Genomic DNA, 24785 nt, shown 5'->3' with positions numbered 1-24785 from the left:
TAATCTTTCTGTTCAACTTGAGATCAGACTTGTAGGAGTCCTTTGCTACCTGATGGCTGTAACAGAGTGTGGCTGTGAAACCTTCAAATAGGAGTTTCTGCTAATTTCTCTTGCTGCCTTATTCTCAGAGGTGCAGAACTGTGAATTTCAGGATGCTTGTGAACAAGAAGGTGGAGACTAGTTGAGTCTGGCAAAGGGCACTGTGCTTAATGAACCTGTAAAATCAGTCACTCAGAACCTGACCCTATAAAACAACTCAAAAGAAAAAAGATTATTTAAAAGCAAAACAAAGTTCAAGACCCTAAACTAGGTTTGGAGACAGTTGACTAGTTCCATAAATGGCACAGTGAGTCCTGTCGAAAGTCACAAAAGATGCGTATCTCCCTGCAGCGGCCTCTTTTTCAGCTGTGAGCTGGTTTCCTGTGTATGCTTTTACAGTGGAACAGCTCGTTGTACCCCCTGTGTGACTATGTCTTGGTTAATATACCCAAAACAACAGCTCCTAACTTGCCTTGCTGTATTGTGGACCCCCTTCACGTGAACACATGTGCCAGCAGTGGAACTGGCTTTGGTCCTTGTGGTGCAAACTGTTGTTTCAGTAGTTGAAAGTAAGTGGAAGGAGGTGATTCTGCCCCTCTGCTCTGCTCTCGTGAGACCCCATTTGGAGCACTGTATACAGTTCTGGTGTCCTCTACATAAAAAGGACATGGAGCTGTTGGAGCAAGTCCAGAGGAGGCCACAAGGATGATCAGGGCCTGGAGCACCTCCCATACCAAGGCTGAGAAAGCTGGGGCTGTTCAGCCTGGAGAAGGCTGCGTGGAGACCTCATAGCAGCCTTCCAGTATCTGAAGGGGGCCTACAGGGATGCTGGGGAGGGACTCTTCATTAGGGACTGTAGAGATAGGACAAGGGGTAATGGGTTCAAACTGAAACGGGAAGGTCAGGTTACATATAAGGAAGAAGTTCTTTACTGATGGTGAGGCACTGGAATGGGTTGCCCAAAGAAGTGGTGAATGCTCCATCCCTGTCAGTGTTCAAGGCCAGGTTGGATAGAGCCTTGGGTGACATGGTCTTGTGTGACCATGGCAGGGGGCTGGAACTAGATGGTCTCTAGGTCCTTTCCAACCCAAATCATTCTATGATGGGCTGATGCTGTAAAGGATGTGGTTGAACAAGGACACATCTGACTTCACTGTGGTGGCCAAGAAGGCAGATAGTGAGCCCTGTCCCAGCTGTGTGCTCTCCTAATAGGGTATCACTTGCACGAGCGCCTGTGTGGGTCCAACAACCGGAGGTTAAAGCATGGGGGTTTTCCTGTTTTCCAGCTAAAAGTAAATTTATAGCTCTCACTGCCCATTGATGACTTCTATAGTGTCTGGGTTCACTGGAGTGAACAGGCTCCATGAAATCCCAGCAGGACTCCCAAGAGGCTGAAAGACAGGATATTCTCTTGCCTTTCCCCTTGCCTTGGTAATACTTCTCTTGACCTTTTTGGTGGCATGTTTACAACTTCTCATGTTCAAATACATCTGCAGATTCTTCCTCGAGCACTTTTCAGCCATGTCCTGAATTCCTTCCTCCATCACTAACTACTTTTTTCATCAAGATTACAGCAGCAAAAAAATGTTCTCTATGGGCTAGGTGCTCCCCTGTGCATGAAAAATGTGTGCATGAGCCAAGAGACACCAGGAGTTTCTTCCTGATTGTTCCCAAGAAGAATGAGGAGTGACACAGGTGAAGAACATGACCTTACTGCAACACACATGCTCTGAGGCCTGCACAGAAATGGCCATGATGTCAAAGCAACAGTAAGGAGTTTTGGGGTAGGTGGGCAGAGTTTTGTGGCCCTTCACATTCCTCTCTGACCCTTTCCTCTGGTCAAGGATGGTTCCTTTCAGGTTCAGCTCTCCTGGCCTACCTAAAGTGGGTGTCCTGTCTTCCCACCAAGAATGAGTAGCTTGATGCAGAAAGAAACCATGTAGGTTTACTCTTATGTAGAGGCTTTTCCCCTGAACGAGGCATAGGGGAGAGCTGCAGAGTAGCATTTTAACCCCATTTCTGAGTTTTCCCAAAGGCTGAGTTGCACCCTGCCGAGAAAAAAACTGCAAGAGGTCTCACAGAATTGGGAGGAAACATGGAGCCTTCTGTCCTTGTTTTCCTGTCCTGTTAAGGTATGTTTGCACTGGTTTGACCACCTCAGTTCACTTAGGCAGAGGGAAGATGCCCCTGTATGGAGTATCCTATAACCTTGCCCAATGTGTTATTGTAATTCAGGTGCTGCATTAAAACTGCAGCCTGGAAGGACTTTAAAGGGGGGTTGAAAATCGTTCCGAGGAGGGTTCATTTGATTGTGCTTTAAACTATTTAGTATTTGTGAGATGTTGGAATTGAATGCCTCCACTGTAGGCTTTTCAGAATTAATCATAAAACAGGGACTTGGGATTTTCTCAATTAACTCTGGCCTAACTCCAGCCCTGCTGCAGGCTACAGTGAAACATCTGTTGAGTTCAGCAGATGCAGACTTAGGCTTCTTGCACCAGCTGAGTCCTTGGGCATTTAGATGTTTGCCTTGTGAGTGCTGTGGGTTTCTTAAAGGTTCCCATTTGTTTATGGTGTTTTCTTTAGCAAGATGTACCCTGGTATGTAAGAAGAGTAAGGTAAGAGATATAAGCCAATGTGCTATTCAGTAACAGAAGCTCATAATTATAAGTGTACTTTGTATATCACTAGAAGGGGGGGGAAAAAAACACCCTCGGTGGAGAAGAAAACTTGGTGGCACTTGACTATATATGGGCACAGTTTAGTTAAAGCCTGTTGAAATCCCAGGTGTTTTTTCATCAACTTTGTTAGGCTTTGAAGCAGCCCGAATTAACGTTGTCCACTTTAAGCAGTGACTTCTAAAGTGACACCTGACAGTGGTGAGAATTTGACTTTGTGTGTTTTCACAAGGTTTTGGTATCAGCTATCCATCAGTCCTTCATGTCCACCTCTTGAGGACTGATTTTCCGTAAGTGAAACGAATTAAAGTTAGAGTGCTCCTCTCCTTCAGTACACCTAGTTGTATCTGTTTGGATTGAAAGGAAACATGACACAGATACAAGCCAAATCCCCTTGTCTTCAAAACCTTTGAATACATTTAAGAATGAGCAAATAACAAAGCAATGTTCATACTTCCTTCAGCATTTCAGGTGCACATTCACATGCAGAATTCCTGCTATGCAAAATGTATTTTCTGTGATCAGTGTCTAGTTGACGTAGAAGTAGATAATCAAATGTTGACAGAGGTACCCTGTGTGTATGACAGAACATCACTGACTTTAATGTGCATACCATACCTTGTACTGATGCAGAGCTGAGGCTCTAACTTCGATTTCAGGGTGTTTGAGCAGCAAGTTTCTCACAAAAATAATCTTTGTTATCATAGAATTGGGGTTGATGCAGATCAGGACATGTACAGAAAGCCCTGCAGAAAACATGCCATTTCATAGAATCATAGTATAGTTACAGCTGGAAAGGACCTTAAGATCATCCAGTTCCAACACCCCTGCCATGGGCAGCGACACCTCACACTAGACCATGTCACCCAAGGCTCTGTCCAGCCTGGCCTTGAACACTGCCAGGGATGGAGCATTCACAGCTTCCCTGGGCAACCCATTCCAGTGCCTCACCACCCTCACAGTAAAGAACTTCTTCCTTAGATCTAACCTGAACTTCCCCTTGGATGAACTCAGAGGAAAACTAAAATCAAACGGGCAAACCCCAACTCCAGCTGTGTGGGGAGAGTTGGATCCATGTGCCCATATAGCCCTGTATGAGTGTTTGGAGAGGGACCTCTGCCACGGCACAGTGGCAGGTCTCTGTGCATAAAGATACAGATCGGGGCCTGCACAGTCTTCCGTAGTCTGGTCCTTTCCACAGGTTAAATTGACCCCAGGTATATGGCCCTGTGCAGAATGCCAAAATGATAATAGAAATAATACAAAATTACAGTTCAATATGATATAATGCAAGTCACTGCCAAAGAAATCCCAGCAAAGCTTTCCATATATCATGAGGAATTTGGTGATACAAAATAAACTTGCATTGCTTCAGGAGGGCTGCTAGTTCAGGAGCTTGAGCTCAAATAGGGTCTGAAACTGCAGGCACAAGACATGACTAAAAGTTGATTTGCCCTGTGCCAGTGAAGCAGCAAAGGGAGAAAAGTGTGGGTTGATCTGCCAAGACCCCCATGCACAGGATCTAACATGTCCCAGCTTGTAGAGTGGTCCCTTGTTTGAGTCTAATGACCTGACACTTTTGTCACTCTTAAATCTCTTACCTTGCTCAGCTTTAAATTTCCATTCTCCCACAGTGTAGATTGGAGCTCGAGTATCAGGGTAAGGAGTCAGGGAGGCAGCTGGCACTACTCTGACTCACCAGCCACAGAGGAAGCCATGTGTGAAAAGGCTCCATGATCTGGATCATGGGAGATGCTGGTCCAAGCCTTTATGTCTGCTCGCGCATTTGGTGAGTTGCAGACACTGCATGTGCCTTGGTGCTACCACCAGGGAAGTATCGGAATAACCACAGGGATGCCATGGGGATTAAGGTGTTTAGTAGGTGCAGAGGGTGGTAAACCAATACATAGTCCTTAACACTTTGCATCTGTAGATGGAAAACCAGTATCACCCTCAGCATGTGTTGTGGGAGAAGCAGGCAGTTGAAATCATACAGAGACTCCCCTGGCCCAGCACACTGCAGAGAAAGCGAAGGCTTTTCTCTGCTTTTGCTTTTACTGCTTGCTTCCTTGCCATCCATAAACAACTTGGGGGAAGGAGGGAGTTTCAGGTGTTACTGATTTTAATAAAGTGGTTTTAGGAATGTTCTGCCTCTCTGGAGCTTTTATAACAGACACTAGTAGAGGCTTTTGGCAAGAGCACTAAAGCAAACTGCTCCCACCCTCCTTTAGCATGCTGTAAGCAGTGTCTATCCCAGCAGCCATGTGACTGAGAGTCTGAATACACTGTGGTGCCTGGTGAGCTGGGAATGCCCTTGTGAAACACCCCAGCCTCTGTGTCCAGCATGAATCCACCAGCCTCTGCCCTCCCATCCTCCTTTTGCCCATGATCTTTGTCAGTTCTCACAGTTCTCCTTAGCTGCTGCTATTTGAGCAGCTGGGGGATGTTCTGTTGCTGGGGTTGCACTTCCTTGCACCATGGTTGCCTCTAAGCTTTCATTTCCTTTGCTTTTGAGGGTTTGCATCAGACTTTCAGGCACTATTGAACAAAGATATTTGTGTTTATCTGCCTACCTAGTAAGGGAAAGGTAAGCAATTTTTTTTTGCTTTAAATGCCTCTCATATCTCCCCAAGGGCATTTAGTTATCTCATTCCTTAGCTGTAGACACACTAGTAGTGGTGTAAGTTACAGTTTCCTCCTGCGTTATCTGCAGAGCAATCTGAAGCCCAGCTGAGTTCATAGTGCAGTACAGTCATTTACTTTAGAATAAGTAGCGTCAGGACTTCACACCACTGCCTTTTCCTCATGGTTTTGAATTAAAGTTTATGAGGATTTCATTCACAGGGAACACATTTCACAAATGCAGTTGTCTGTGTTCAGGTGTGGTAATGATGGGTTTGGGGTGTGAACAACAGGCCCAACATTTTCCACTTGTGGTGGCAGCAGGAATGACACCAGAGCAGTGTGTACCCCAACATGGGTACAGCCAGGGCAGCTCTTGCAGCCAGAGTAAAGGCTGCTCAGAGTGTGTCAGGAGCAGCATTTCCTGCCCCCTCCTTTCCCCCAAGAGACTGGCATAGGAGGAGAGGAAAAGAAAATGGGGTCCTGCCTGTGAAGGTTTTGGTGACACTGGCCCCACTGAGAATATCATGAGAATGAGGCCGAAATGAGACATGTTCCAGGTTTTTCTTGCTTGTGACACAGCATATGACTCATGTCCTTTCTACCAAAGTCTGGGAGTGTGTGTGCAGGGGGAGGAGATGTGGAATGGGAAGGTCACAAAGCGTAGGAAGGCTTATCTCAGTCTCCCAGGAGTAATTTGGAACTAGATGATCTTTAAGTCCCTTCCAACACAAACTATTCTATGATTCTAAGTCCAGTGCCTTGTTCTGATGTGTCCTGAGGACTCTTGGGAAGAGAAATCATTACAAGGCCACTGCGTACCAGTGTGTGTTTTGTGCCATGTAGTCTTGGCTTTATGCACTGCCATTCTGCCCAGTTGCTGTTCAGGATGGTGATCAGACAAAGCAGCAAATGAGCGTGATGGCTGTAGGGGACTGGATCTAGGAGATGGGAAGAGATGGAAATGTGCTAGTGACAGGAAGGCATTGCTGGGAGATGAGCAGCATCCACCTGGGGGCAAGGGGAAGAGAAAGTTTTAGAGTGGGCCCAAGTGACTAGCCAACAAGGATTGCTACCTGTCACACATGCCACTAGAGGAATGGGCTGGGGAAATACAATACAGCCACAATTCAGGGATGGAGGCATAGCTGTCATGGCCCTTCTAAAGAGGCCAGGATAGTAAGCTGTTCCCTCTTTACTTTCGGAACCATCTTCCGTGAGGACAGTAAGCTGGACTGGCTCAGACAGATAGCTTTTACTGTAGTGCACAGCTTGACTGAGTATCTGTATGGGAGATAGCACCTTAGATAGAAGGCTGTGTATGTTTTCTGGGGGAAAAGAGCTGGACTCAGAGAAGCATTAATGTCCATGGGACAGTGTTACAATCTGTGTAATGTGCAGACCCCAGTTGGTGAGAAACAGCTCTAAACTTCAAAGGGCACCAGGTAGGTGCGACAAGGTGTCTTTTAGTTGTAACGTGTTTGGAGACAGCAACAACATGTGAGGACTCCTTCACCTACCCAAACAGTATTTAAGGTTGGGTTAGCTATTTTTTCTTGAATGCTTTACTGTCATCTGACCTGATGTTAGTACAGTTGTAGCCTGTAGGAGTTACAGTTCCTTGAGCCACCTGTTTTGAAGCTAAGGATGTACTATCACTCTGCTTTGCACCAGTAGTGGGTTATTCTCATGTGGATTAGGAGTGACACATCTTGGTGCTTCTACTTCTCCTATACCAAGTGTTCTTCCTTTTGGTCTTCTTTTTGCTTCCAGGCTGGAGCTTCCCTCTGTGTGAAGTCCACCCCTCCAGCCCACAGAGCTAGCTCTCTCTAGTCAGCTGAATATGGGCCAGCCAGGGTAGGTGTGCATTGCTTTTAATACAGTGTTTACCTTAGAGGGAAGTATTGGCTTATCTGTAACTCTGCTAAGGTATGTCGTGAGGTGGACTGCTCAAATGTGAGACTTTAGTTTTAAGACTTCTTTTTGAAAGGTATTTTTAGATTTGTAGCAGGAAATTTGCTAATTATTGATTGTCAAAACACCCAATTTCACCACACCAAAGGAATACCCAAGAAAATCTTTTATTTTCCATGTCTGTGTGTACACATGCATGTCACTGCCTTCAGTCAGCTGCAGTGGAAGTTTATATGAAAGGGGAAAAAAACCCAAACCCTACCTCTAGGTGAGATGTAGGAACAAGAATTGAGAGCAGTGTAATTCACTTTCTCTGCCTGAACGAGAATTACACAGCTAAGTTCTTGGCTTACAGAAAGTGCTGACAACAATAATGTTTTATTTCTTTGATTTACAGTTCCCCTACAAACAATCTGTAGAAGCCATGAAGCAGAAGCTTTGGTACGTACAATTAGAGGTAACTGTTGTGATCAGTGACAGTTGTGCAATGTTTCCAGTGAAGTTGGAGTAGAGGGATTTACTGCAGATGGGCATGCATCAAACTGGTTGTGAGCCTGCAAGTACAGCTGAGGAACTTCCAACAGGATATTTGCAAGTTGTTAATATCCTGTTTATGGAAACCCAAGTAAACAATTGAAGGCCATTGCCCAAAGGATGTTACTTGGATCTACGTAAAAGAATTCCAACATTTGCAATGCAGTGGGCCAGCAGCTCTGATGAGATGTGATGTGGTCATCAAAGCTGCCACAAGTTGTCAAATGCACGCAGGACCACGTTGCATAAGAATGCTCTAGGAGAGAGGGGAGAGAAACTTGAATTGAGACCTCTTTTTTAGTTTAGTTAACCCATGTGCCCTATAAAGTAGTTGATTTGGAAAGATGGAAATTTGCTTTATACACAGTTGCCCTTCCTGGAAATTCGACTCTGGTTCACGAAGGGGAATGTTACAATAACAAAATGGGAGGGAAGGATTTGAGGAGCTGGGACGGACAGACAAGAGCAGGGCCATGTTCTGCACAGATTCTGGCATGTTTCACCTCAGACAGGCCATGTCCTGTGTGGACATAATGTTTTTTTGGTTGATGTCAGACTGCCTGTGTGCTTGGTATGGGCAGGGTAGATTAATCTGGGTGTGGAGCTGGAACACCAGTGTGTTAGGTGTGAAGGGGTGACCTCTGCTGTAGGCATGCTGCAGCTCAGTGGCCAAAAGTGTCTCATCCTGAGTATCTAATGGGCAGCCTCTCTTTGGGCTCTCAAAAAAAGGTAGTTTTCAGGGATTCCTATTCTTTTTGAAAGTCCTCTGGAGGGACTGTTGTTACTGAGGAGTTTAGCTAGACTCAGAGACCTAACTTGTGGTTGGCAGCTTTGGCTACCTGACCTTATCCCCAGCTCTTTTTGTCATGTAGGAAGGATAGATTCTGGCTGCAGGAGCATTGATCAAGAACTGCCTGCCCTAGCTTGGTACTGTGTTCTTAATTTAATAGCTGACGCCAATCTAATTAAACCCAGCCCTGGCCTTTGTCCTGTCCCACTTGATTTATACGCATGCGCTCTGAGTGTCATGAAGGAAATCTGCATCTCTTAAATAACATCAAGCTGCAGGAACAGGGATAGGGGGGTGGATGTGGAGATAACATGTGGAGGAGTTATCTGTGGAAGTGTCTCAGCTGCTGGCACCTCTCCCCCAGGACATCCAGATGGTGTCCACCTGTGCTGGAGATATCTCTGCCCTTCTTGGCCCCACAGAGGCCCATGTCTTTCCCTGGGGATCTCTTTTGGTACCTGTTGTGTGGATAAGATGGCTAATCCATTTCTTGAGTCCTTGACCTAGGAACCTAGGTGTCTGGGGAGGCTTGGATACCTGAGGTGATGTTCAGACCATGGCTGGGAGGAGAAGGTGACTAGAAGGTGATTTCACATAGTATTGGTCATTCCCAAATGAAACCCCAGAAGTTTCCGCATACCATGTGATTCATGGTTGGCTCTCGAGATGTGATGGTACTGAATTCACTGGAGATCAAAGAATATAGAGTTTTATAGCAGGATGGGCCTGGACAGGGAAAACACAAAATGGGAACATCATGCTGAGTGTTGCAACCCCAAAACATTCCTGGTCAGCCTCTTTTCTTTCTAGCTGCACCTTGACAGAAAGGGAGCATGGTATGAAGAGCCTGGCTCCGAGCTGATGTGAGCCAAGGGAGTGCCACAGCTTTTCCCTGCTGGAGTTGCAGGGGAGCTTCACTGTGGACCACAGTGTCCTATTTAGAAATACAAGTGTGGTGATGAATTGTCAGCCACGTTTATAGGTCCCCTGGGGCAGGCTGGCTCATCACCTTTGCGTGACAACAGCCAACACAATAAAGGCCTGATCATGACAGCCTTTTTATTTTTTTTTGGTCACTTCAGTAATAGTAATGATTAACAGTAATTATCAGAACAGTAATGGGAGTGTCCCATAATGCTAGTGGATGGGGGAATTCCACTACGCGCATCTGCTCCTGTGCCTAGTGCTAGTTACCAGGCCAAACAAATACACTGTGGACCCATGCCTCTTTCCTAGACTTGGTTTCTGGAACGGGTGCTGGCCAAGCTGGTTTCAGGTGGATTGCTGTTTACTCCATCATCTCTAATGACACACTGCTGGTGTAGAGGGTGCCCCAGCTCCTCATGCAGGTGACAGGCACCGCTGAGTTGCAGCCAAAATGTGGAGTCTAGGGCTGGCTACAACGCCTGGAGCACAGGGTGAGTCACAGCTCTGTGCTGCTTCTCCCTTTCAGCAGGCCAAGCACAGCAATAGTGAGACTGGGAAATAGCCTGCAAGTCAGTCTTTCCTCTGCTCCTGCCCTGCACTTATCCCCTCGCCCCCTGCAGCAATGAAAGGGGCAAAATAGCTTGCAAAGGATTGAACCCACCATAGGTGATGCCTGTGTAACCATGCTGCTGATGCCAAAGTTCACAAATGGAGCAGGTAGGAAGGCTCAGCTGATCATGTGCGAGCATACATATTGTCTAGGCTTTAGCGCACACCTTAGTACTGGCCCTGTTCTTGCCCAGGGAAGGTCTTCCCTTACCGCTGACTGTGGCACTCGTATACAGCATCTCTTCTCCTTTTCTTCCCCATCCTAGCACCAACTCTCCAGAGGGAAGATACAGGAGAGGGGTGGAAGGTAGCGGTGGAGAGCCTGTAGCCAGGACTGACCACTGTGGTGAATGCCTAACAGGAGCCGGTGAGTGCCTCCTGAGTCATACCAGTCCTCACAGTGGGGGTTGTGTTTGTCATTTCACTGTCCTGTGATGGATGTTGCTCTCTGGGCAGAGCTGTTGAGTCGATGGGCTACATGGTCAGCCACCCAATCATACTTTCAGTTATACTGGCCACCAGGCAGGGGTCTGAGTGCTGCATCCATGTATACACACGGTGAACCATCAGAGAGGGCACTCTTTACATTTGCACATGTTTGGTCTCTCAGTGGTTAACTCTGGTCTTCCTGGAGAATGCAAACCCTGTTGAAGAGCTGATTTTATGAACTCAAAGGAAGTGCTGATGTACAGAACAGCACACAGGACTGATGGGTAAAGGGATGGTGGTCTCGCAGCTTGCTTGCAGCCTGCTATGTGCTGTGGGGTAAACCACATATCTTCTACCTTGCTCTTTCCCATATTCTTAATAAATTACATGGAGTAAGGAAAAACAATTCCTAGATACATGGGCAGTAATAAGGGAAGGACTTGGTTTGATAACATCCTTTACAAGGGTGCAGTTAAAATGCTTGCACAGGTTTATGTAGCAGCAAGTGAAGGCAGAAGCCATGAAAAGACTCCACAAATGAAAAAAGCTCCAAACCCCTTGGAGGCTAAGAAATCACTTAGCATGGAGCACTGAGCTGTAATTAGGAAAGGGAAAACACTGGTTGAGCATTATGAAGCTCTTCCTGCCAGTGAGATGTGTTGAGCCATTCAGGAGTTGCCCAGGGGAGAGTAGTGGAATTGTTATACCAGGCAGAAGAACGAAGCTTTAAAAACTGCCCTGCAGGTAGCAGTGCAGCGTGAACGGGCAGATCTGTCCACCTTGTCATCTTCATCTTCTGAGACATCCCATCAAAATGGACAGGAATTAGCTGTTTGGGTTTTGGGGTGTTGTTTTTTTTTTCTTTTTTAATTTGCTAGTTAATGCTGACCCAAGAAGTTGGCTAAGAAATGGTTGAATTTGGTGTCATCCAGTAGCTCTGACCTCCCGCTGCGTTTACTGGAAGAGGCATCAGCTGCTTTCAGCCTTGGGGTCAGTGTTCTGACCTCTGATAGTTTACAGGAGAGCCTGGTTGTTTAAGAACATCTGACCTAATTCAGCCCTCACATACATGGCAGATCTGAAACCAAGTTTTGCTCAAGGTGTTTTTTCTTACTCCCTTTCCTCCAGACTACCTTATCTGTGTAGGTCAGTTAAATGTATTCCCTTCTTAGGGCATTTGTGCTACGTGTGAGCCTCATGGGTTTTGCCACATAGGATTTTCGTTTTTCTGTAGCTCAAATGTAAATGCTGTTAAGTGAGCTGTGCTCCAGCTAGCTTTCTGTTCTTTTGAGAGTACTTCTTGAGGATCTGTCATGCTGTGCAATGAAATCTCACTAGATATAAAAATTTCTTACGCACACTGATGTATGCACTTGTGCTGGTCTCAAAAAATGCTGGCAGATTTTCCCAGGGATGCATGAAAATGCAAATGCTGCTTTTTGTTACTTTGAGTATGTATGACAGTGCCAAGTGCCTCAGTCCTAGGCTAAGAATGATTTTCTTCCAGTTTCAAAAATGCTTTCTAACAAAAACATGTTGATTTTGAAAATAGGTCTTATTCTTGACAGACAAAACCAATGCAGATCCATCCCCATGATGATACTGCATGAAACTGGGTGCGAGGCCTACAGAAAGCAGATAAAGTAAGTAGTATTGTTATGTACACCTTTAGTTATGTACAAACACATACATAAAGTGGCTATGAACCCGTGTATTCTTCTACAGCACATCACCGTGAGGAAAAGCATTTTCAAGCCCAGAAAAATGTATGTTTGAGCTGTATTTTCCCCTCTCGAAGTTGAAAAGGGTATGTTGTTCATAGAAAACCCTCTGTCATGAGTGATAGCTAAACTGATAGGCAAAGCTCAGTCCATACCCTTGAAATAATCACTGCTGCTCTGTCCAAAATGGAGAGATGAATGCTTGTGACAGTGAAAGAGGATTAAAAGCATAACATGGACTTCAGTTGAGCCTGTGTGCTTTGTAAATAAAAGTTTTCCTTCAAGACGGTCATTAAACCATTGCAAGGTAATAAAAGCAAGGAAGTCTTTTGCACAAGACATATTTCCTCATGTTCTTGTTACGCTTTGTAAAGAGAAAGATTCTGAAATGTCAAAGCATTCTGGGGGCTCCTTGCCTCCACTGGTGTGATGCCAAGTGGCATAAAGCTATCCTTGGCTTGACTTGGGTGTGCCAGTTCACCCCAGCTGCAATTGAGGCCACTAGCTGGAGTGCACCCATCATGCTCTGTTGCCCAACCAGTGCTAACTCTTGGCACTGTACAGACATGTCCCTCCATTCTCAGATCTGTGGGATGCAATAAACATACCTCACAATGAACCCGTTGGGTGCAAGAAGGCACTACTTACTGTGAAGAGTCTCTTGGAAAACTGGCTCTGAAGGTGTGTACCAACCGTATCCAAAGAGGTGGCCTCCACATGAAGGAGAGGATGGTGAAAGCCGCAAGCAGGGATGCCAAATGCAGAACCACATACCATGAGGTAAAGAACATTGCAGAAAGATAAAGATGTGTCTATGATGCTTGTTTTTCATATATTCAAATCTGAAAGAGGAAATTCCAATGAATTGCTCCAGTTGTGTCAGCATTACTTGGTATCTGGATACCGGTACAAGACTATAATTAAGTGCTGTCTTTCAGAAGATAAATCATGCAGCAATTTAAGGGTGAAATTAATTATAAAGTGGAAGTTCTACAGTGATGCTGCTTTTTAAGACATCTGCATGCCCACACACAGAAATGCTTTACTAATAATTGCAATTCCTTCCTTTACTCATTCTGATCCCTGAAAGGGCAGACAATAAAATCCTTAATGAGGGGGATCAGCACAAATTAAGGAAGCAACAAAACCAGTCATGTGGCATCAGAAAACCTTAAAGCAGTATGCTGATTGTGTGGATAAGCCATGAGCCTAATGTTAGGGGGGGGGGGGGAAGAGGACTCAGAAAAAGATTCCAACTATGTCATGTCCCACTTTATTGTGGGGGATGAACTTCTGTATCCTGCTTTCACACTGATCTTGATTCTATCTTGCCAACTCTTATACTGTTTAGCTAATGTGTAAGTGGTGCTGACATACAGTTCTCTAGTGACATGTTGCCTTATTTCATTTCAGCATCTCCACACTTATGTAGACCTAAGAAAAGACTCCCAAAGTAAGAAGGAATATGATTTTTAAGTGCCAGATCTATTCCAGCTCCCTGAATTAACCTGTTTATTACTTGTAATTACATTCTGAACATGGAGTTGTAGTATATCATGTTCTGCAGTATTTTCTACAATTAACTTATATCTTGTATGAATAACTACCGATAAAATGGAGAAACTATGGGTGCTTGACTAGCCAGCTATTAAACTGCACCTTGCTATCAATACTCAGATTCCTTGCTGTGAGACAGGCTTATCAATTCTGCAGTAAATTGGGTGTCACCTTGCCTTTTTGACGATGGAAAGTGATAAGGCACAGGAAGGTTTTCCTTTAAAAGGAAAAGAAATAACCACCATTGAGCGGGTTGGTTAGACAAAACACACTTGATATTTCAGGCAGATGCATACAGTAGGGATTTGGGGGTAGAGTATCCCTCAGCTATCCAGTGGTGGCACGTAAGTGCTGAACAAGGCCTTGCCTAACATAGTGACAGTGTGTGGGCTTCAACAAGATAACTTAAAAGAAGTTGTTTAAAAAAATAGCCATAATTAGTCAACTGCTGTCAAGGTAACTAAAGATCTGTTGCTACCCGTGCTGTGACAAGGCCAAGGGCTGGAGGGGCAATGCAGCTTAAGCACCCACTGGCCTTAGGACCATCACAGATGGTCCAGGTATTGACATCCCTGTCAACTGCTGCGACCCTGGCAGCAGCTCATATGTGGCGAGGGTCACTTCAGATGTCAGGAGATGCGAGATGGGGAAGGGCAGCAAGTTGCTAGCTGCTCACCCTGAGGTGTTTCCCAGCCTTGGGTTTATGGTGGCCAGTGTGGCAGTGCAGTGGCCCACCCAGGCCGCCGTTGGCTCCAGATACACACTGCACTGGCAAAGTCTCACACCCTTATGCATCGCCCTGATGCCAGAGAGGGACTCTTCATCGGAGACTGTGGTGATACAACGAGGGGTGATGGGTTTAAGCTGAAACAGGGGAAGTTCAGGTTAGATATAAGGAAGAAGTTCTTTACTGTGAGGGTGGTGAGGCACTGGCACAGGTTGCCTAAAAAAGTTGTGAATGCTCCATCCCTAGCAGGGTTCAAAGCCAGTTTGGAGAGAGCCTTGGGTGACCTAGTCTAGCGTGAGGCATCCCTGCCCCATGGCAGGGGGGTTGGAACTGGATGATCTTCAGGTCCTTTCCAGTCCAAATCATTCTATGATTCTATGATGAGCTGAAGGCAAGTAGTGCTGAGGCTGTGCATCCAGCCGGGGACATCCGCTGCCCCAGGAGATCCCAGGCATCAGCGCCTTGGCCAGATGGCTCAGAGGGGATGGGTAAATTTACAACCCCATGTATAATTTGCCATAACGCTTGCTAAAATAAGGAAATCAAATGTGCATGGCCAGCAAGCGAGGGCCAGAGGGATCAGGCAGGCGTGCTCCTACCCTACCCTCCCCACTGGGTGCACCTCCTGCCTGCCGGGGGTGGAACGGCCCGGCTTGGTTTGGTTCGGCCCGGCCCGGCCCGGCCGGGGGCGGCGGGGCAGGATACGAGGAGGCCGGGGACCTGCCCCCGGCCGAGCCGGGGTTTCATCACCGGAGCCGAGCCCCGCCTCTCCCGCTGGCCCATAAAGGTCCGGCGCGGCGAGGCCCACACCCATACGGCTCCCGCCGGTCCGCTGCGAACGGCTGCCGCCTCTTCCTCTCTTGCTTCCTCCTTCTCTTCTCTCCCCGGGACGAGAGGGCGATGGACGCCAGATGCCTGCGGGTCCGCAGCCTGCTGCTCTTCCTCGGTGAGTGCCGCCCGGCGTTGTGGGACTCTGCTCTGAAGGGCAGGGACTGGGAAGGCATCAGGCGCTGAGTCTAGGGGCCGGGGTGTTCCAGCTGCTGGAAAACGTCTGGCAAAGCATAAAGCCCGGCTTGCCTTCAGGTGAAGGCGATGTGTTTTTTCTTCGAGATGAAATCATGGGCAGGGATGGGTATACCTGTGTGGTTGTGTTCGACGGAGAGCAAAGAACACAGGTACTCCCCGGTGTGCTGTTTATGGGACGTTTCTTTGCTTGCATGATGCCCAAGTGATGGAGTGAAGGTGAACGTTCACTCCCCTTTTCCCCAGCTCTGCTCGCAGTGCAGTGTGCTCAAGGCAGTGCTGTCTGTTCTCCTTCACCTTGTCCTGTCCTGTTCGTAGTCTGGTCCTATTGCCTTTACCCCTGCCACACTCTGGGTGAGCCCAGCCGGTGAATCCCCACAGCAGCAGAGACTTCCTTATGGTAACAAAACAAGTTGCGGCATCCCTCTGCTTGACACTTCTCCACCTCCTCACTGGCAGCGTGTTACTCTGTTGCATGACATAACCTACCTGAAAGTCCAAAATGAACATATGTATCCTCAGAGCATCGAGAATCCTGGAGCCTGGATGTCATGTAAAGCAAGAGCTGATCTTTGCCCCACACTGTGGCTGGGCACTGGCAGGGAGTGCTGAGAGCTTACCCCATGGGGAGACTTGAGCTGCGTGGCAGCAAACGTTTGAGGCGGGACCCAGACCTGGCATACTCATATGCTGCTTTAATGACAAAGCATCTTCTCACACTCATGATGCCGGGCTCAGGGTCGCAGACAGTGGGAATCCTCAGTTCCCAAGACTTCTTTTTGGGGGCAGATGTTCCTTTAGCAGCATGGGTTTGTGTCTTTCATCTTGGCCAAGTACTTCCACTTTTGGATCAGCTGCTGCACAGCATCTCACTTGCCAGGACAGCGGGCTGAACACCTTTTCCTGGTGTCTTGGAAGGAGCTAGTATGTCTTTCATGAGCCTGTATATGGATTTATTAATTTTCGGGGCGGGTGCAAAATCCAGTAGTAAGGGCATAGTCATAGCTGAATGGCATCATAAGGAGTGGTATGAGCTTTTTACTGCCTTCTCCTCCCAGGTCAGTAGTATAAGCAGAACTTGGTGCCACTGTCAGAAGTTGGGAAGACTGTAGCTGGTGTTAGATCAGACTTTAAGATGAAGCTGAATGGCTGAAACCTGACTGAAGTGATGGTCATTGTCAGCTTGGTATCCTGGTTGTTGTGGGCTTGGCGTGGTAGAAGAGAGCTGTCATTCACCCTGAGGAGCCACACAGTGATGTGGTGGTGACGGAGCCAAGCCCAGGCCCTGCCTTTTCCGTGAATTACTACAGCAGCCTTGGCACTGGTCTCGTTGCAGTCACTGTAATGCCCGCTCAGTGGCCATCCTCAGATCTCCAGAATCACTGGACAGTTTCAGCAGTTGCTGACCTTCTGTTTTCCCATGTCACATTTGTCTGGTCATCAGCAAGTGGGCTAAACATTAAGGCCGCTGAGTGGATGTGGAAAATGATGTGGAAAATGTCAGTGACTGATGTGTCTGGCTGGAAGCAATAATGGATTACTGCTGCTTCTGTGGCATAGGGACCTCTTTCCACCATGTATGGTGGAAAGCAGAGTGGCACAGGGGTAGCATGTGAGTAAGGTCAGTGATGTGCAAGTCTCCACAAAGGTGGAAGCAGTACTGAGATGACTGGGTGCACATAATATGTAATTATCTGCATTATCTCTGCTTAAGGGTAAGTCCTGACACCGTGTTGAAGATGATCATGTGGGCCTGTAGCAATTTTAGAGCGATAGTCTTCCGATAACGGGCTGGTGTTTCCAGGGCTGATTCAGAGCTGCTGTGGTCTGGCCCTGGGCATCCATGACTTGAGTTGGCACTTCTGAAGGCATGGATACAAAATGTGAAATGGGGAAATCTGGACACGACTGCCAGAAACAAACATGCGTAGCCGTTCCTGTCTGCTTGTCCTAAGGGTAGTTGATTTGAGCCTGTCTCTCTCAGAAACATCACATCTGGCCCTGCATTTAGACAACAGGCAAACCATCCATAGACTGCAGGGGCACGAGGGGTGGAAAGAGCTGACAGCATCTCCTTTCACATGATGAGAAGAGCAACCTGTACATCTTGTACGTCTTGTCTAAGGAAGAGGAGTGTTGGGCATGGTGCCTTGATGGGCATGGTCAGGCAATTAGGCACCACGTACATCATATCCAAACATCAAGCAGCAAACAAACAGCTTGTCCAGAGTGCAAAGATGGGGAAGCGTGCTTTGTCTAAGGTGTTTAGCTTGAATGACCACTTCCCCTTTCCCAGGAAAATAAAATGCTCAGCCTGTGTGGATAACCTCTACTTTAGAGATGCTGTGTTTGATTTGAGCGGTGTGGTTGCACAGCCAAATCTTAAATAAGAACAGACTGTTTGCAAGGCTTTCCTGGCTAAATCTAAGTTTCTATGATCTTCATCTAAACCACAGCCACCCACCTAGCCTTTGTTGCCAGAAGTGCTCGCTTTGTCTGAGGTGGCCTGTGAGCTGCTGTGGCTAGCTAGGGAGGTTACCAGCAGAGAGGGATGGAAGGCAATGCTCTGGAGTTAAACGGTATTAATAGCAGTGCTCAGAAAGCCAATAGGACTGGCTAACTTCCATGATTCCTGCCTAGTCTACACCAAGAAGGCCTTAGACAGATGTGCTCTGGGTGTCCAAAATCAGGTAAGGGGTACTCACCTTGACCTGTCTCCAGAGTTAAAATAGGCTGAGATCCTGTAGGTGTGTGTCACATGGACACCTCTGTGTTTGGCATTGCAACCCATGTGAAAGGTGTAGGTGCTACTGCTGTGGCAGAGAGATCACAGGGATGTCAGATGTGAAGCAGCATTGCAGGGTCTTCTTCAGATTAACTAGTGAGCTCAATGACAATCAAAGCCAACTGAAATGGTGATTGACCTCTCAGAAGCCTGAGACTATTACTGTTCCAGTAACAGCCACTGCTGTTGGTGTCAACCTGACAGGAACACCTCCAGGACCAGATAGTGTTGCATGTGCGTGCTACTGGAGCATCAGCATAGCATTCGCATTCCTGCAAGGCACACGTGAATACCCACCATCTCGTTACTGCTATCTTCTATGCTGTGTTTGCTTAGTGATCAGTGAAGGTGTAAGAACATAATGACCTCTCCCAGGTGCTATGCTTGGTATCCATCACCCAGTAATCCTGGGAAAGGCTCTCCTTCGCCATTCCTGTGTGTGGATCCCTTATCCTCCTTCAGGATACCCCTCCCATTGATGTCAGAGGGGAAATATGTGCATGGGGGAAAGGGCAAAATATAACAGTGCAGAGCAGGAGGAACTTTGCCCCGATGTGACAAATACTGCTGGGTGTCAACACATACCCACACCTGCTCCAGCCCTTCCGGCTATGTGGCTGCAGCCAGGCAGAGCAGGCTGTCAGTTGTGGCTGCAATGGGGCAAGCCATGTGTGGTTCAGTGTTGGAGGAGGAGGTTATTTTTAATATGCCTCATAGATGTTGAGTTTTGGCCTTTTTTCTAGCTGGAAAGCGGTGTCTCCTCCTGGAGCCAGGAGAAGAGCTGACCCATCTCTTTCATGTGCCTGGGTTTGAGTTTCTTGAATGCAAAAACTGGGTTCTGGAAACTCTCTAAGAGCTTGAGATTAAAAAGCAATTGCTCAGGTTATGCTCAGATCAAGGAAGTATGTAAACTGGAACAAAAATATGTAGGTTAATAGAGAGTGCCAGATGGCTTAATCCATCTATTTAACCAAGTACAACACAAGTGAGTATCCCAGGTACCTCTAGCATCTTTTTGCCTTGATTTATGCTCATTACTGTCATGTGGCCCCCAGACTAAATCCTGCCATAAAACCTGCCACAGCCCAGGGATGATAGCAGCTGTACATGGGGAGCAGGAGGAAGCCTCAGTCACTAACTCTGGCTACTCTCAGGATTTCAGCATCCCTTTTTGCAACCACATGTTGTAACCTTAGTGGGACAGAGCTGATCTGTGCCACAGCTGCTCCCTGCTGAATGAGCAGCTTAGTCCATGGAGCACTTCTGAAATGTCTCTCTGGTACCTGGGAAGGAGGACTGACTCAGCAGATCTCCTTTGGGAGAGATTTAGCATCATTTGGAACATGGGTCCCTCAAGGAAGCTCAAAGCTGCTGTTCTGGCAGTAACTGAACTTCCCCCATCTATCAGTGGATGGCTTCAGCCTTCAAACACTTCACGTTTCTGTTATAGCCTTGCAGAAGTGTTCAGTTGCTTCTCCTCATGAAGTCTATAGTGAGTACAGTAGTGTTAATAATAAAAAAGTCGCACCGTGAAAGTAAACTTGCTTGTCCTGCCCGTGGAGTGAAAGGCAGGTGCTGCTGACTCATGCTAGCAGGCACAGATGGCTCCAGCTTACTCCTGTACAAGTCAGGGTGCTGGCATCATTGCTGTGTTACTGTGGCTCTCCCTTTGGTGGCCCTAGTCTTTGTTCTTTCTGTTAAAGCTTGGTTTATTAGCTTTGCAAGGAATGCAGTGGAGAGGGAGGTAAAGACATGGAGTGTTTTTTTTAAAGCTACACAAGCATACAACCCTCCTTGTCCCTCCAGGATGGATATTCCTGCTGTTCTTGTATCTAGAATCATAGATCATAGAATGGTTTGGATTAGCAGAGACCTTAAAGATCATTCAGTTCCGCCCACACTGCCTTGGGCAGGGACACCTTCCACTAGACCTGTTTTAACTAGAATAAAGCTTGAAGGAAACCTGCTAATCACTCAGAAACAGAGGAGCTGCAGGAAGTCCATAAATCACTCCTAGATTTAACTCCGAGATGTAATGAAACTTTCTAATAACTGGACTTGAATTAGAGTGATCAAGAAATTATGAAGGCACACTCCCTCCATTAGACATACATGACCTGACAAGTTAATAGAGGCAAACAGCCCAAAGACACAAATTACCAACTGGTGTGGCATGGTGCTGATGACTAAGCAGTTCACCAGCAGGTTAGTTTGTGACCACAATAGCAAGTGTTAGCCAACTGCATTTCATGGCCAGCTGGGACAAACACTGACTGTTCCTCTGGGGCCAGCCGTGAGGCTATGAGCACTTGTGTTGGCCTTCAGATCATATTCAGTAATGTTCATTTAACTAGGAGAATACCTGAAAGCTCTGCCTGTGCAGCACTCTACAGCCTCAAAGATGTCCAGATGCTTTAGAAGCTGAATCTCTGGGAGAAGGGGAGGAAGGTCCTTGCTCCCTGAGGAAATGCAGCCGCAGCTCTAGTAGCGGAACTCCTCAGCCTCTCATTATGTCTGGTAGCCACATCAAACCTACTGAGCTGCAGTTTTCCTCAGTGTGGATGGTGAAGGGAAGACAGAAATGTACCCTTTTTCTCCTGGGGTTCTGCTGAGATGAGGAACACAGGCCCAAGACCCCTGAAGTGGCCAGTAACTGCTGATGAAGAGGGTCTGTGTGGGAGCAGGTGGCAGTGCAGGAACTGTCCAACCTTTCAGGCTGCTACACCACCTCAGCAGCTGAGGAACCTCTTTGCTGCTAAAGAGTAGCTTTGGTGTTAAGCCTTCCTCAAGCCGGATGTGCTCTCTGAAGTCGGGGGTCACTGAGCCTGGCTCAGCACTGACCTGCTGCACTGCATCATCAGCTGCACGGGCTTGCTGAGTCCTAGGAAATGCTCTGCCCCTGCACTGCTGTGACTCAGGGATGTCATGATTTGGATCACCAGAAGAACTCCTCCTGCCATGAATGCTGGATTGTCATGCCTAATTGCAGAAATCTGGCAGGGTCCCTTGTGCAGGTGTCATGCCAGACCAGTCAGAAAGGGAACATAATCAGTGTTGGCCTAATTTCTGCCTCTCCTGTGTAATCTCTCCAAGCCTGTTCCTGCACAGTTTCACTCTGAGTGTGGGTGAGAGGTGGTCACAGGCATTATATTTCTGTTTGATCTCTGATCTACATTAAAGTTTGTATTTCAGAGATGTTTGTTTGGGCTGCCTTATATGATACAGGCAGCAGATCTCTCAGACCTGTGTTTTTTCAGCTTACAACACTCGGGTTTTCCTAACGTAAAAGTTTCTGTTGTTCTTGTATTAACTTGATGAATACACAACCTGAAATACTTAAGTACACTTGAAAAGCAGCTAGTTTTGACTCTTCTTTTTATTCTTTTGTAGGCTACCTATTGCAAGCAGTCCTGGGCACAACAGTGATCCCATTATGTGGGCCTGGTGAAATGGAGAACTGCACGACAGCACTAAGTAAGTGTACTGCTCAGCTCTCTCTGTAGTGAACAAGTCTTGGGTTCCCATCTTCTTTTCCTAGTGGCCTCACCGAGGTGCTCTTGGAATAATTTTTCTGTTGAACAACACGGCCAACATCCTGCAGAGTGTTCAGCGTTGTTGAACAAGGGCTGGGTTTTAGCCTACATTTCCTTTAATATTGCTTCTGTAGCTGAAGAGTTCTTCCTGAAGTGTGAACTCTGCTGTGAAAGCAGAAATAGCTTATGTGGAACTCCCAAAAGTCAATATAACTCTGGCCTGGGAAAATCCTCTCCCTGTTCAGAAGGGTCACCTCCTGCTGCTTTGTAGGTCTCCTGGTAGTGACACTATTAGCTGTACTTGTACAGCTTATACATTGTTTGGGAAATACAAAGCGGAAATAAGGCTGATGAGATGCTAACAAAATCTCTTTGTAGTCCAGACAGAGAACAGTCCACGTGTGGCTCAAGTTGGGATAACTAGATGCAAGCCTGAAATGAAGGACTACTGCTTCCATGGGCAGTGCGTGTACATAGTGGACTTGGATGAACACTACTGCAGGTATGAAGTGGGCATGATGCGTTCTGCAGACCTCCCTGAGGTGGGCTTGGAGGTGAACTGCATGGGGCCTTTCATCTTACTGCTCTTGGCACTTAGCTGGAACACCCATCCAGCAAAGTATTCAAATGATTACAAGACATTAAAGAGGAGCAATATATCTATAAAACACCTCAGCTGCATTTAAGCAAGTGTTAAGCATATGTGCTGGCTCCAGTGAAACCTAGGTGAGAGTTTTAGGCACATGAAATTAATCAGCAGCCAAACTTAAACTTGGGACACTCATTCTGATGCTCTTCCCTGCCATCTATGTTTATAGTAGTGTGAGATCCAGACCTCAGGCAAAGCAACCAGGTTTCTCCTTGGATTCAGCCTGCAAAATAAAGACCCTCTAGGTATTTTAAAGGGTACTCCTCATTTATTTGAAGAGTTTGCAACCATTTCTAGGACCACGTTGGCTTGCAGTACATCGGTTCTAATTGCTTGTCCCTGAGGAAACAGCAGGCTAGCAGTACAGCATGCTTTGTGGACTGCTAAAGCGTAACCCCATGGCTGTGTCTCTAATTGTGCATCTCTGATCCTCAGGTGTGATGTAGGCTTCTCTGGTGTCCGATGTGTGCATTCAGAATTGGTTAGACAGCCCCTCAGTAAGGAGTATGTGGCACTGACAGTTATCGTCGTTCTGCTTTTCCTCATCGCCATCTCCATTGCAAGCTACTACATCTGCAGAAGGTAAGCAAGATATGCTTCGTGGCTCAGGAAGGCTAATCCCCTGTATTTGCAGCAAGATGTCCCCTGAGTACCTCCAGATAGAACAAGGTACCTATGTTCACTTGACTGAATGGAGCTGGTTTGATAGACAGACCTGCTAGCCTGCGCTTAGTAAAGTATGCTGAATGCATAGCATAACCCAAACTGCAGGCTAGGCAGCAGTATCTTCTGATGCCTTCTAACCCTGATAGACAGATAGTTCATGTCTGTCTTGGAAGGTGTGTTGAGCTAAAGGAGAGAGCAGACAGGGAACAGGGAAATTTTAGTTCCTTTCTTTTCGTAATGCTATTTCCCCCATCATCCGGAACTGGAGGACAATTGGATCAGTGATTTTTATCAGTTGTGTTATTGTGGTGACTGTGATATCACAAGCAATGCCTTATCTGCTTTACCAAGGAGGATAGTAGTCTTCCCCATTAACAGACCCACAAGCAGCAGGGGTCATTCTTCAGACTAAAAACTAACAATAAGCAGCTGTCAGAGAGATCTGAGAAGGTGGAACAGCCCTCAGAGAAGAGAGCTCAGCTTCACACATCTGGCAGCTAGGTGGTGATCGCTGTAATTCCTCTTCCCTGCATGAAGACTCGATGGCACATCATTTCAAACACAAGGTGGCCAAGTTGGTTAGGATGCTCAGCCCTATTGCAGGCAAGGATCCAGCAGGATTTCTCCAAGACAAAGCTAGTATCAATAGGAAGACTTTAATGCAGATGGGACAACCTTAGTGAAGAGATGAGACATGAGACTGCCTGAAAGTTATCTCAGACATGGAAGTGATCACAGACAGAGCTTAGCTACTAGAGGTTTAAAACAAATGTGAGGAGGTCATGCAGCATTTCCTTTTTCTTCCTTGCAACCCCCTTCACCCCACAAAAAGTCTTTTGGAACAACTGGCTTTCCAGAACTCACACTTCTCTACTTCCAGGTACCAAAACAAGAAGAGACAAATGAATGCCAGTGAATACAAGGAAGTTGGTGCCGTGTAGAAGAAATGGTGGCTTCCTACAGTGTTCTGTTCATCTGGATGGACTCATTGACTTCTCATCTATTTAAATGTTATTTTTATTAACAATATTTACAATATTTATATCTTTGTAAAAATTTCAGTTGCTTGGTGATCCAATCAGTATAGGTCAAGCATTTTATTTTCAGTGTTTTATTTTTTTACTAAATATTATTTCCTCATGAGAACCCCACCTTGGTGGTTCTGTGGGATAGAGATATATTTTTATAAAAACTCATCTTCTTACTCTGAAGAGTAATTTTATATTTATTCTTGTGAATATGCTCAAAACAATTCTGCTCCTTGAAATAAAAGTTGTAGACCAAGTCAAAGTGTCTGCTGAGTCCAAAGACTGGTGGTGGATGGAGTTCAGCCCATGTGGCAGATGGTCACAACTGGTGTTCCCCAGGGCTCACTCCTAGGCCCAGTTCTGTTTAATGTCTCTATCAATGATATGGGTGAGGGGATTGAGGGCACCCTCAGTCACTTTGCAGAGGACACCAAGCTGGGTGGGAGCGTTGATCTGCTGGACAGCAGGAGGTTCTGCAGGGGGATCTGGACAGGCTGTGAAGGGTCTGGAGCACAAGTGTGATGGGGAACAGCTGAGGGACCTTGGGGGGGTTA

At 46.6% G+C, this 24785-nt stretch overlaps 2 protein-coding genes across 3 annotated transcripts in view; both read left to right on the top strand.

Annotated features, from left to right (window-relative positions):
• MTHFD2L (methylenetetrahydrofolate dehydrogenase (NADP+ dependent) 2 like) overlaps positions 1-13710 on the top strand; it is a 65753-nt gene extending 52043 nt beyond the window's left edge. The window contains exons 8-9 of one of the 2 annotated variants that reach the window (XM_061463531.1): positions 12095-12185; positions 13677-13710. In XM_061463531.1, the coding sequence (XP_061319515.1) occupies positions 12095-12185; positions 13677-13695 (110 nt within the window). In that variant the 3' untranslated portion in view covers positions 13696-13710. Of the gene's footprint in view, positions 1-12094; positions 12186-12847; positions 13422-13676 lie in introns of those variants that run through there. The other variant, XM_061463516.1, reaches the window with a different exon arrangement.
• Positions 13711-15226: 1516 nt separating this feature from the next.
• EREG (epiregulin) lies at positions 15227-24493 on the top strand. Its single transcript, XM_061463796.1, has 5 exons — positions 15227-15493; positions 21746-21829; positions 22267-22390; positions 22973-23119; positions 24084-24493. The coding sequence occupies exons 1-5, from the start codon at positions 15448-15450 to the stop codon at positions 24142-24144; spliced, it is 462 nt and encodes a 153-aa protein (XP_061319780.1). The 5' UTR covers positions 15227-15447; the 3' UTR covers positions 24145-24493.
• The last annotated feature ends 292 nt before the right edge of the window (positions 24494-24785 follow it).

Source organism: Pezoporus flaviventris, unplaced genomic scaffold (genome assembly GCF_033815535.1).
Source record: "Pezoporus flaviventris isolate CSIRO_AGI_PZ_B2104156 unplaced genomic scaffold, CSIRO_AGI_Pfla_v1 ptg000002l, whole genome shotgun sequence".
NCBI classification, from domain to species: Eukaryota; Metazoa; Chordata; class Aves; order Psittaciformes; family Psittacidae; genus Pezoporus; species Pezoporus flaviventris.
This window is presented reverse-complemented; position numbering and strand designations above follow the sequence as displayed.